At 35.9% G+C, this 14,629-nt stretch overlaps 1 protein-coding gene across 2 annotated transcripts in view; it reads right to left on the bottom strand.

Annotated features, from left to right (window-relative positions):
* FOCAD (focadhesin) overlaps window positions 1-14,629 on the bottom strand; it is a 265,358-nt gene that overhangs the window by 186,185 nt on the left and 64,544 nt on the right. For both annotated transcript variants that reach the window (XM_076008775.1, XM_012769776.3), the window contains exons 7-8: window positions 10,977-11,181; window positions 7,658-7,864 (exon numbers count right to left, since the gene is read on the bottom strand). In XM_076008775.1, coding sequence (XP_075864890.1) covers window positions 7,658-7,864; window positions 10,977-11,181 — 412 coding nt within the window. The remainder of the gene's footprint in view (window positions 1-7,657; window positions 7,865-10,976; window positions 11,182-14,629) is intronic.

Genomic DNA, 14,629 nt, shown 5'->3' with positions numbered 1-14,629 from the left:
GTATCCAAGAAGACTATACTTAATATGAAAGACTACAAGCCTATTATACAAAATTATTTATACAGCAGTATGCCCTACTAACAAAAGAATTGGTAAATACCACACAGTCACACATAAGTTCAAAATGTTATATTATGTGGCCAAAAAGCAACGGGCTATAAGCCAAATAATTCAGAGGGAAAACTCCTTAACATGACAGTTCAACAAGTCTTCAAAATAGTCAATCTTTGCAAACCATTGAAAACTGCCTGAAGTACTGAATTTAATAATATTTCATTTCTGAAAAGTATCTCAATTTCTACTTACCTAAGACAGACATGATTCATCTATATATATCTTGCATAATTTATCATACTAAACAAATTTTAATAAATCACATTATAATATAAAATATTAGTACTAGGGAGGTAGAAATTATTTTTAAATTATAGTAATTTGTTAAGCCTATTTAAATATAGCAAAGCAATAGCCATAGAAACATAGTCATTAAGTTCACCATGTATATAAATAAAATAAAAAAAAATGTACATTGGTTTCTAAATAAAATGCAAGTGACATAAAATGTTATTTTTCAATAATAAAATAATGAAAACCTCAATGTGTTATGAAACTAAAGAAGAAAGGACCAGCTAAAATTACTTCATTTCTGAAATTTTACATAAGTGCCTGCAGAGAAGTACCTATGACTCATAAAGACGGGCCAAAAAATAAAATAAAATAAAATAAAATAAAGGGAAAAAAAGGAAATCTGTGAGTTAGAGCCACATGTTAAACACTTGAGAGAAAAGAATTTCATCTGACACACTCAGAAATATAATCTTGAAGATGCTATTAACTCTGACACAAATTAATAAATACCCTCTCAGTTTTACTGTTTGAAGAGTTACAATTAATCAAACTACAAAATCTTCTAATATACTTATTTATGGACTTTTGAAAAAAAACAGCAAAAGAAGGAACTTAATTTGTGAAATTTTAAAAATGGAATATATTCCAATTTGAGTCTTCTGGGACTACATATATTCACAGTTTTGAAATACAGTTGAGAGCAATGAAGTAACTCTTCTCTATTTGAAGACATACCATCACACCATTCTTTGCCATATTTTCCTCAATTTCATTTCAATTTCTGCACGTCCATAAAAAAACCAAACCAAAAAAAACACCAACTAGATGATTTAAAATTCAAGTTTACTAGCTTCTGAGAGATCAGAGACAAACAAAAGCGTTACTGTATACCAGTACTATCACTGGAAAGCCTTTTTCACATAAGCTATTACTGCAAGGGCCACAAACTAGCTTCTCAGGGTTCTGAAATGGAATAGAGCATTTTTAAGTGGATGAAACTTAAAGGAATGAGACAAAAGTGAAAGTGGCCTTCTCCAGGAAGGGGGAGACTGACCTGTTCAGAAAAGAGGGTAAAAGGAACAGAGCTGAGATTCAAGACATCAAAAATAAGGAAAAGTAAACAGTGGAGGATTCAACTAGATAAACTTTAAATTGCTTACAATTCTGACAGGTTACAAGTTTTTTGTTTAATTGATTGATTTTTAATGGACACCAAAGGATGGTACCATTTAATGAGTTTTGTTTTGTTTTATTTTGTTTTAATAAAAGCCCATGTTGGATAACCCATGTGCCACTTCAAATGCTACAGCTACTGCTGTGGTACCTGAGACCACACAAGTGTGACCTGGTTCTGCCCCCAGGTCCCAACAAGTCTGTGGCTTCCCGCCCCAGAACAGCCAGCTCCAGAAGTACAAGGAAGTTAACCCTTTGCACTCGCTTGCTTTTTTTCTCCATTCCTTTATTCTACTCGGGATTTAATTTTTTAAAAACCCCAGATTTTACAAAGCATGGCAGTAGAATAAAAAACTGGAGTTTCTTTTCATACAAACTTATTCATTTGGATTTTTTTATATTTCAAACTATTGATACATTCAAAGAATAATTTTAATCTCTATAATTTTTGCTAACCGCATCGAGGCACACTCGACATCCGAGTGCAAAGGGTTAAAGCCCCACAGGCCAAGGCTTGACACCTGACAAACTGGCAACAGGATCCCACAGATAAATGTTTCTCCCTTTACTCTAGATCCTTAGGGAGGGTGCCACACATATCTCATAAGGCTTCTCAGCTTAAGCTGGCAGCAGTGGCCAACTAGACAGTGCCTGTGTTGTCTCTTTCACCTTCGCTATTTCACTCCTCTTGTGCCTCTACGCCTGCTTCCTGGGATCACATTTTTGCAGAGGAACCCCAGTCACATAAGCCTTTGCTTTTATGGGAACACAGGTTCTGCTTCTGCCTTTAGGGAAAACTCAAGCTAACTCAGAGCCTAGCTAGAGCAAGGAAATAATATACAAAAGAGGAGTAAAATGCCTTTATACTTGGCCACAGATGTCACAGGAATCCCAATGACAGAAAACACCTGGAGTCTATACTTTTTGTTCTTACTTCAAATAAAAGATATCCCTAAACAGCACCTAGGTACCAGGCACTAAACACATGTACTGGGTCTAGGGATATAACTACATACAAAATATTCCCTTTTCCCAAGAATTTTACAGTCTAGTCATGGAAAAGTTGTTCTGGTTTGTTTGTTTTGTTTTAAGTATGAACAAGGAATAAGAAAGGCTACATCCTACAGCAAACACAACAAAGATGGTAGCTCAGCTCACTCAGTTCCCCAGTGCAATGTCTTTGTTATCTACCCAGGTTCTATGGCCAGAGCTGACTAAAACAAGCTGGGTCAAACAGATCATTTTGCCTCAGAAATCTGAAAACTTAAACTGAGACACACAGTTGGAACTGAGTCATCTGATGGTGGTGTCTTAGAAACCACAAGTTCCTGACCTTCCCAAAGCTACAATGCTTAGCTCATCCTTCCCTTTGAGAGCTACCAAATATTCTCCCAATCACTACCATTTTTGCCTTATCTTGCTGGTCAGGTCACATTTATTAATATTTTGCTTGAAATAGAAAAGACCTAAAGTCATGATCATTCAAATCAGGCTAAAAATAGCTTAACTAAGACCAAGTCCACCAAAATTAATGCAGTCTAAGAAAGAAATCCATTTTATGTGTACAGTGATACATCTCTGATAAAAGAGTAGAAAGAGAACAGAGGGGAAAAGAAAAGTTCATGTAACATGTGAACTGAACATCCAGCAGATAAACTCGGTGACTACAGTGTTACTGAAAGCTCAGCACTTGTCCCCAGGGCTCCTTCAGAAGAATGAGAACAAGTTGTTTGAGGAGAAGGAAAGAGAAGTTTATTCACTGACTCCATCTTAAGGTACCAACATCCAGCCGCTGAGCAGGAATACAGAGCTTAAAACAGTTACTGTTACTTCTTTTTAAAAGGGGAGAATTTCAGCTATAGTTGATATTTCTGATTCATCTCATCTTTAGCTAAAACAATCTCCTGACCTCCTCCTGGACAATTCCCTTGGGCCATCTCCAATGGTACAAAGGACACTCGCGTCCATTCATGACTATTGGCTGGGGGTGGGGGTAGGGATGCAGGTTTTAATTCCCCAAAGGAGTGTGGGAGGTTTTAGAGGGACAGAAAACATTTTTACCCTTTTTCAAGCCATTTCCCCTGTTACAACAGAAATATAGGTATAGCCTCAGAATACATAAAAAGACTGCTGTATTCTACCTCATTTTATTTTAAATTACAGTGCATATAGGCCTAAAGGATATGTTTGCAAATTATTCTTCCTAGGCTTATTTTTTTACTTCAGGAACACTGAGATACAGGTGGGTGGCAGGAAACTTCATAACAAATATTTTAACAGTTATGGTTACTTCCTTTTAAAATTGTTAAAATATTGAGCAGAAGATAGATAATATAAATATGACCTTCTCTCATAAAAACCCTTTCACTGTTCTAAATGATATTAGTATCCTGTGATTCTAAATTATGATCAAAAATATCTTAAAAATTGGACCCATGAGCCAACTTGATGAAATTCCTACTGGCCAAAAATAGGATAATTTAAACTTCAATAAGGATAATATCTGCAACAGACTGAAATGCGTCATATATGTTTAAATCTATGAGTTCATAATACTTTTAGAAGATGGTAAACAAAAGGAAAGGGGAAGAGTCAAGCATTTACCCTATCTTTCCTATATAAATTCTGGATAGCCAAAAAGCAGTCGAGGGGAAGATTGTTTTAATAGAAGTAATCCAGCTATTAAATGAAGAAATGATAGAATTAGAACATCATCATTTATGCAACTCCTAATTAATTAACTGGAACTAGGCATTGAGTATCAACAGCTACTAGCATCATTAAAAAAAAAAAAAAGCAACACATATTAATGTGCATCTTGATAAAAGAATACTCCCTGTAGTCTTGGAAACAAAAAACAAAACAAAACGTCCTAAATCAAATCAAGACTCTAGACCTAACTACCTTTGAACAGAGATGTTTAAGTGCACCAAGAGGAGGCAATCAGTAAAATCCAGAATGTAGGAAACCCCACAGCTCATATGAGCCAAGTTATTCAATATATAAACTGCAAGGAAGGAAAGGGGTAGGTCAGGGGACAGAAAGGGACCATCTTTAGTTTAAAAGACACTTAAAAGACAGATCATACACAAACACACACATTGAAACTATATTATGGTGTTTAGAAATATATACTCATGATAAAAACTATAAAGAAAATACACAGAGGTGAGTACTATAGAAATCAAGATAGTCAGGTTGTAATTAGGACTGGGCTTGTGGAGAACTTCTGGGGTGGCTGGAAAAGTTCTATTTCAATATCTCTAGGGATAGGCCCCAGACATTTTCATTTTAAATAAACTCTGCATAGTGATTTTTATGCACACTAATTTGAACCATTTGACTGAAATGTAAGCTTCATGAACCTTGTCTGATTTTAACTAATAGCCACAGCAAAGCATTTGCCATAGACATCTGCTAATAAATATATGCTAGGGGCAGGGAGGCGGAGGACGTACAATAAAATGGCCAGAGAATGATACTAAAAAGGACTAAACTATGAAATTATAATTTATAATTATGTCTACCACTCAAATGAATCTGGCACAAGCACACAGGAACAATACAGGGTTTACCTAAATATATTACATAATTAAAACTCCTGGTAATTTATCTATAAAATAATTTCTCTACAAAATACTTTTCTTTATAACATTTTATATATAAAGTATTATCTATTTATCTATATACATCTATATACATGAGATACATATTATATGACAATTATATCTATTATATAATAGGTATAATTATGATAGGTAAAATTATATATCTCAGCCGGGCGCTGTGGCTCACGCCTGTAATCCTAGCTCTTGGGAGGCTGAGGCGGGCGGATTGCTCAAGGTCAGGAGTTCAAAACCAGCCTGAGCAAGAGCGAGACCCCGTCTCTACTATAAATAGAAAGAAATTAATTGGCCAACTGATATATATATAAAAAAATTAGCCGGGCATGGTGGCACATGCCTGTAGTCCTAGCTACTCGGGAGGCTGAGGCAGGAGGATCGCTTGAGCCCAGGAGTTTGAGGTTGCTGTGAGCTAGGCTGACGCCACGGCACTCACTCTAGCCTGGAAAACAAAGCGAGACTCTGTCTCAAAAAAAAAAAAAAAAAAAAAAATTATATATCTGAATAGAGGTTTGATACATGATTTTATCATTTATAATATAAATACATAATTTTATGTATTATCTCTTATACATAAAATATATAACATACAATATATATTATCTAAAGTCCCAGTATATGTGAATTGTTCTAATCATGAGATTGACAAATTAACAAATGACTTACTCGAGCCTTCCTCCTCAGCTCCCACCTTTCACCAAAATCTACATTCACTCTACTTCCTCATCTGTCATCCATTCCTATTCCAATGTCCTACCCATCACCATCACTCTTCTGAAACTGGTTCCTCAAACACGAACAATCAGCTTTTATTTGCTGCATACTGAAAATACTGTCCAACTTTACTTTACACCCTCTCTCCACAACATGACACTGCTGACCATTCCCCCTTACTGAGATATTTCTTTCCTTGATTTTCATGTCTTCTGGTTCTTCAGCTTGCATATAATCCTCCTAGCCATACTCTCTCAGACTCCTTTTAATCCATAAACTCCAAAATTACCTCTGGAGTTCCATGCCAAGCCCTGTCATCCAATCCCATGGTTAAAACTCTTACACCAAAGTAGATGTCTATAAGTCTATGCCTTTAGACTAGGCCTCTATGCTGAATTTCAAAATCATATATCCAACCAAGCATATCTAAAACCAAATGATTCATCTTCCCTCCAACATCAGTTACCATTTCTCAAAGTGAATGGCCCCATCCAGTAGCCCAAAACAGAAAGCTGAGACTCTACTAAGAACCTTGACCATCTAATCAACTACAGAGCCCTAATGATGGCATCTTCTATGCCTCTCTTTTCCCATTTCCACTTCCCTAATTAGCTCCTTGCTATCGGCTGAATTGTGTCCCTGAAAAATTTATATATTGAAGCCCTAACTCCCAATGTCACTGTATGTGGAGTAAGGAAGTAATTAAGGTTAAACAGGGTCATCAGGGCAGAGCCGACTGGATCAGTGTCCTTACAAGGAGAGACACCAGAGAGCTCACACTCTCTCCATCTTGTGAGGACAGAGCGAGAGGGCAGCTGTCAGCAAGCCAGGAAGAAAGACCTCACCAGGAACCAAATCAGCAAACACCCCGAGCTCCACAACCTCCAGAAATATGAGAGACTAATTTCTGTTGTTTGAGCCACCCAGTCTGTGGTATTTTGTTATGGCAGGCCTAACTGACTAAGACACCCTCCTCACTTCCTGCCCTGTTAGTGCTGTGCTGCCCCAAACCCTCCTTCACTCTCCCAGCAGAAAGATCTTCCACACAGAAAAAAATGAGGTCTACTGAAAGGTCTTAAACAGGATGCCACTATCACTTCTCGGCCTGTTGGCTAAGATCAAGCGTAAACAGGATGCCACTGCCTAGAAGATAAAATGTAAACTCCCTCGTGTGGCATGAGAGGGAGGCCCCACCTCAACTCCCACACCTGAATCCTGCAACACTATTCAACACCCTGTTGTTTTCTCAACAGGCCATGCCTGCCTATTCTCTCCTGTTTCTGAATTTGAGCACATGCTATTCTTCCAGCTGGAATACCTTTCCCAGACCATCGTACCAGGCAAACTCCATTCAGTCTTCAAATCTCAACTCACCCCTACTTCCGTTAACTTGTGTTCCCATTACACTTTAAATATTCTCCCATAAAAGCACTTATCTTATTGTACTACAATTACTCATTTTCATGTCTGTAAGTGTCTTGAGGTCCCAGAATGCACCTTATCATCCATGTATTCATTAGGGCCTGATACATAGTAAATGTTCAATACTTGTGTTCTGCATGAATAAATAAATTTTAAAAACTACAGTGGTAGATCCTTAATTAATGCTATAAATAGTATTTTAATGATTCATTTTTTTAATAAATTATATTACTAATAGTACATGTGTAGTATGATCTAATGATATTAGATCAAAACACCTCTGATATATAATGTTAACTGAATGAGCGTATCCACCCAGTTACTGAAAGACCCACTTAAATGATAACCGACACATTAAAATTTCTTACTATCCTTACCTCTTTCAGAAGTTCAACACTGTGCTCTACAAGGTGAATTAAAGATGAACATTCCCCAGTTATCTTTAAGCTAACTTCACAGACACACAGCAGCTGAAGGGTCAGCTTGGTAAGTTGAATTTTCCAGAAAACAGGATGACGCAAAAGGCTTAAATATACTTCTTCAATAAATCGCATCACTTCTGTTGTCTGTATCAAATCTTTTATCTGTTTAAAAAGTCATTATATATTAAAATAATGTACAAATCAAAGGATAATTTTAAGGCATACAAGAAGCTTTTAACAATAAAATATTAAAGGAGATGAAGTTATTTAAGTCAATAAGGGTTAAACTATACAACTCTGCCTTCTCCTTTTGTTACTAACCAAAATACAATTCACTACTGTTTTTGTTACTGGTGGCTGGCACAAATTCTTTTCATTTATTTTTCTAGCTTCTCTGAATGCAGACGTCTTAAGACAAATTACAGTGCCAATGTGTTAAAAGAAATTAAGGCTGGTTTTGAGTTCTCCAAATGAACTCTTTACATTTCCAACATAGATACCTGGTAGTCAAGGGTCATCATGTTATTCTAACATGCTGCCAAGCCCTTCATCTGCAAGATACTTGCTCAGACAGCCTTAACTGAGAGCATTATTTCCACACTTGGCAGATGTAATAAAAGACCATATTCAAATGGTAGGGTGTCTTCTCAACAGGCTAATGTATTAATATTAGATAGGAAGGACTTAGGTGCTCTGGAAAATCCCAATTCAATTCAAACCCAGCTGTTCTGATCAAAATTCTGGAGTTGGTATTAAGGATATGGCCCTGCTCGCAGACACATTGGCATTTCCCAGAGATTACAAACAATGAACCATCTGCTTCAATCAGGAGCCTTGGGTCTGTTAAATTCATCAAGAGGAAAACCTATGGTTGACCAGCTGTACCTTTTACCAGGGGTTATCATTATAATAACCCAAATGACTGTAAGTTACACAAGGAAAAAAAAAATTAGTTCTTAGCACACAGGAGAAAAATAGATATTAAAAGAGCAAGGGGAAGAAACAGCAGAATATATTAAGTTATAAAACATAAATGTGAACACAGTCCATCAGCTAAATTTTGTTCTTTGGCAAATACACAGTAGGACAGTTAAAGGCCACCAAGAAGAGACAGATTTAAAACAAAATAAAGCCTAATGTTTAACAACATATTTCCTTGAGTACATTTTTTGCACATACTTGAAATTTTCCATAATAAAAAAACTTCAAAAGACAACTTCAGCAAGCCAGCATCATCAAAGGTTCTCTAATGTTTAACATTATCAAAATTCTAAATTAGAATCATTTTGAAGTAATTCTCTATCTTTGTGTAAAAATAGACCATGGGTAATGGATAATATATGAGATGACAAGATTCACAATTAAAATGAAAAAGACAATTCTACAAATATAAAATAGAAGAGCAACCAGGATAAGAAAATGGAATTTCACTGACCACTCTCAAATCTTAGGTCAAGAGGGTGGCATGGCTATTTCTTAAAAAAAAATTTTTTAATTAACATGTGTTTCTTTCCCAATGCCCAGTATAGGTCAGACTACATCTATAGCACTGTGTTCAGCTTCAAGAAGAACATTTCATAGTAGCACATTGTAAGCACCAATAAACAAGAATTCCTGGCAAAACACAGTGAAAAGCCTGGAAACCACTTCACATAGAGAAGTAATGAAAGTGATGAGGGAAAAAAAATGAGCGAGGTGGAAATAATGGAAAGGAAGGGAGAAAAAACAAGACAAGACAGGGTAAAGATGGAATTTTTTAAAAGATTATTTTGTTCTGAGAAGAACAGAAACTAATGGGCAATTACAAAAATGAAGGTCAATAAGAAGTTCTTGCTTTAAAAAAAATAGTTGCCTTACAAATAGTTGCTTCTATCACTAAAATATTCAATTAGTTGTGAGACAGTCATCTTTTACAGACTATAAGAAACACCTGCTCATATAATGCTCCACTCATATAATGAGTGGAGAACTGGATTACACTGCCTCTAAGAACCCCTTCCAAGTCTCAGATTCTTCATTCTAATAAGGCTTATTTGTTAAAGTGATTAAATGTATATGTCGCCAGTTCCTCTAATTCCAGATGATGTATCCCTTTTTTTCTCACATATCTCAGTTATATTAACAAGCCACAGACTCCCAGAAATACTCCACAGAGCTCATTTCTCAAAGTATTTAGGCTCATCTACAGGTTCATGAAGATGAAGGCAGACATTTCCAAAGGGCACAGACCAGGGTACTACAGGCATGGTGTGAAAAAAATGTACCCTACTTCAATATGTTCTGCCTATACATTGCTTTATTGCCCAAACAAAAGTTTTGGAAAAGCCACCGGAGAATTCATTTTAATTAAATTTTCTCTGCCTTGATTACATGAAAGCTTATTTATGAGTCGCAAAGGAAAGATGGACTCTAGTCACTCTTTGGTAACACAAACTTAAAACAGGTCATCTGTGAACCCAAGTGATGACTGAAATATATTCAAAAATTCCCTCCATCAGCTAAGCAGCATGGTGCTCAGATTCCAGGCAAATGGCAAACCTCGATTATGGGATGGGATAGCCAGATAAATGAATCACTACATTAAAATCACAACACACTGGCAACTAGAATTTTTTTTAAATCTGCAATTGTAGAGACATTAGCTTGGATTTCTCTCTCCCCTGAACTCCCACAGCATTTTATCTATACCTTTCATCCAACTACTTTAAATTATAAGAATTTATATACAAATTTATATTTGTCCTAATTCATTTACTATACTAAAGGCTTTTCAAGAAAAGGATCCCTCAGGGCCACTGCATATGTTGTCAGGGGGCATGTGGAAAGTGGAAGCTAGCCAGTGTTAGCTGCCCAAGCTTTGCATGTTCAAAGCTATATCTGCCCAGAGACACACCTTTTCTTAATTTGCACAAAGAGGTCTTCTTTTTTTTTTCTTATTACTCTTCCAGTGTCTAGCACAAAGAGAAACTCAACCCAAAAATCTTTTCCCTAATAAGTCTTTTTTAAACAGAGGAAAGTTTTGATTTCTACTAATCCTCAAGTGGACTATGCTGATTTATAGTCTCTGTGATTTTACTTAACATAGTATATATTAATATTAAATCTAGATTTTGTTCCTTTATCTTCTCCAAAAGATTATAAGCATTTCAAGAGCCAGGATCATGTCTGAGTTTGCCAAATCACATGGGTTCTAGAGCCACTTTATGTACGATAATGATAATCAACACTTCTTGATGCCAATGCTATATTAGAGAAGGGGGATAGAATACCCTACCTGCAAACACGGAACCATGTCACAACACAGTTGAAGTATCTGCTGTTCCAATATTGATGGTTGTTCTTTGTCACAAAGAACCTGGGGCTGAAGCAAGACTTTCAGCAGGGCTAGTCGGAGGTTAGCATATTCTTGTAACTGGGATGGTTCACAATATAGATACCATAGAAATGGTGCCATTATTTGAATCCAGGAAACTTCTGACCTGTAAGTCATGTAATACGTTAGCCATTCACTGAATTAAACATACTATCAAGCAGGTAAGTAGCAAATATCAACTTATTGTTCACAGCATAGCATAAACTATCATACCATCAAATGTAACTTCTTTTTATGATTCTTCTACTTCACTAGGACCTGCCTAGCTCTACACCAAACAGTTTTTTGTGCACTGGGAAAAATGACTAAACACCTGGATACCATAAGCTGGACGCTCAGGACAAAGAGAATCTCTATTTGCACATTAGAATAGCATCTACATCTCCAGGACCAATATTTGATGAACATCAGAATCATCTCACAATCTATTTAGAATTATAGATGTCAAGATCTACTCTTCTAGGAGTATGACATCGTCATGCATTTTTGGAAACACTCTATAGATGAGGATCTACATAAAACAAATCCATACAAACATGGCAAGATGATTATGATGATAGTTAACATTTACTTGTTAACTTGTTAACCCTTGTAGTGTACATAGTACTGCACTGTCTTTAAACTCATTTGATCCTCACTACAACCTTATGAAATAAAAATATTATCATCCCATTACACAGACACATAAACTGATGGACAGAGAAGTAAAATAATTTGGCAAAGCCCTCCTCTTAAGCTTTTCCCAGTCAAAGAAGGAATACCATACAAATCTTTCATATCTACTTAGATTTCATTATATCCTGGTAGCTCCTAGACCAAAAACACTAAAATGTCAAAATGACGTTCAAAACTAAAAATATGATCACGTCATTAACCAGCTTACAACAGTTTGCTCACAAGATAAAGTATTTAGCCCAATTCACAAACCCACCATAATCTGGCTTCTGCTTATCTTTCCAGCCTCATTTCTTGCTTTTCTTCACTCTCCACTAAACTACACTAAACTTTCAAGTCTTCAAGACATTTGGGCTTTCTTCTCACTTGCTATTCCCTCTGTCTGTAATATTCCCCTGCTTCTTTCATGTTCCTTCCCCTGCCTAATTTCTATCATTCTTCAGTTCTCTGATTCAAAATGACCTCCTGAGGTCATTCCTTCACGACTACCCTTGATCAGATCTCCAATATGTCCTTGCATGATATAATTAATACCTTTATTGTCATTACCTATTTAATATCCATATCCCCTGCCAGACCATAAGCCAAATGAGGGCATGGACCACGGATTTCTGTTTTACTGCTAAGACACCAGTAACTATATACACTAAGTCTTCAAAGAGATGCCCAATCATTCAATTAATCCAGTTACACTAAGTTATAGTTTTATAACTAGCATGAATCAATTGTCATAATTTTATCTTAATGTTTTTCACATTTATTACATATAAAAATGATACATAAGATACAAAGATGAACCAGGCATTATCTCTGCTCAGGAAGCATACATTATGACAGGGACAGTCAGTTATGCTCCTGAACTAGAGGACAGAAAGTGAAAACTGCCAAAAGGAGGATATAAAGTACAATTACTTCATGTAAGAAATGGCAATTGAATTATGGCTGGCAACGTAATTTAATAATACCATACATTCCACAGCAATGTGATTTCAAAATGCCATTAACATTAATAAAAATGTTAAAGCTACCAAATCAATAAAATTTAATTTTATTCATTCATTCATTCATGTGGCAAAATTTATTGACCACCTACTGTATACCAGTCACTCATGTATGTGCTGGAAACAAAGCAGGAAACCAAAACAGATTAAGTTCCTGCTCTCATGGAGCTCACGGCCTGGAGGAATTTTTCTTATCATAAGCTTGTGCACTTACACAATCTTTAAAACTCAAAAAGACGACTTTTGAGTTCATAATTGTTACTGAAACATATTTTTATCACACTATCCACTTTAGTAAACAAAGAAAAACTTCGTAGATGAAGGAATCAGATGAAGTATGGGTTAGAATATGAAGCAAAAGTAGTTTCTAGAAGAGATTTCAGAAACATTTCTTCCCCATCTCACTCCAATAATGTATTCCCCAAAGAATAAATACTATCCAGGTGTCAACAGCATCCATGGATAGCTTATCAATTTTCTTCTAGCTTGAGATGCTGAAGGTGAAACATAAGGGTCACTTAAAGAAATACATTTATATGGTGCCATTATGATTTGACATCAGGAGCATGATGATGAGCTTCCTTAGGGTCAATACTATTTAAAAATCTCCTTGGCTTAATCTCTCCTGGTTTTAGATCCTGCATTTCCTATGTGGTATCTGATGACTATCACTTCAATGGGATATGAAATTGCCAGGGCTTAAGGAGAAAAAGAATATAATAAAAGAGATGAAAAACAAGCACCACATGTACTCACCAGCAAATTGGTATTAACGGATCAACACCTAAGTGGACATATAGGAAAAACATTTATTGAGTGTCGGGCGAGTGGGAGGGGGGAGGAGGGGATGGGTATATACAAACATAATGAGTGAGATGTGCAACGTTTGGGGGATGGTCACCCTTGAAGCTCTGACTCGAGGGGGGAGAGGGGGCATGGGCAATATATGTAACCTTAATATTTATACCCCCATAATATGCTGAAATAAAAAAAAAATTTAAAAAAAACAAAAGAGATGATCTGAAATCCCAAAGTGATTAAGAATGTTTAAAAATGTAACCAATTGACAATATATCTATACAAAAGTCTTTTATATTTATGTTCACCATGAGAGTAAGGAATAGTAGTAGAAAAAGACCTAGATTAACAGTCAAAAACTTGAGGCTTTAGGCCTAATTTCATCACTAGGTAGCCATGAATCCTTAAGTCATTTAATGTTGCTCTCCTTAGTTCCTTCATCTGAAAAACTGTGTCATAGACTGGTAACCTCAAAGTATCCAGGCCTAAAGTCTATGATATCATTATCGATTTAAATAATTCTCAGTTCCTGAAAGGTCAACACGAAGTATTAACATCACAGGCCTTCAATTAATGAATGCAGAACTTAATTATAAAATAATGCCCAATGCTAGCATGAAGATATAGTGTCATTTCAGGACCATCAGGAGGCCTTGGTGAAGCTAAACTAACTGCACATACGGTGGTTATCTGGTCCCACTTGGCAGTATTGCTTGATCCCAATTGGCAAGTTTCTAATGGAGAGATTAACTCACTAACCAGTTTCCAGGGGGAAGAACCTATACCCTTTTATGTAATTTATAGAAGTTTACTGAATATTTCTAATCAACTTTCCTAACCATTAATCAATGTCTAACTTCTTTCATAAGAGCTTTTCTCATAGTCAATATTTCGACAACCAATAATCTGGCATATTTTTTTCTCTTACTTTTAAAAAGAAAATAGAAAACTGCAACCCACTCTAGGACATTTCTTTTCTTCAGGAGAAAACGTTATAGTCAAAGCAGGCAGAAAAAAGAAAAATTAGCTCTAAAATTAGCATATACCACTCTGTTCCCCATATTTATTTTATTTTACATT

This window comes from Microcebus murinus, chromosome 12 (genome assembly GCF_040939455.1).
Source record: "Microcebus murinus isolate Inina chromosome 12, M.murinus_Inina_mat1.0, whole genome shotgun sequence".
Classification (NCBI taxonomy): domain Eukaryota; kingdom Metazoa; phylum Chordata; class Mammalia; order Primates; family Cheirogaleidae; genus Microcebus; species Microcebus murinus.
The sequence above is the reverse complement of the archived record's forward strand: the minus strand, read 5'-3'. Positions and strand labels throughout refer to the sequence as shown.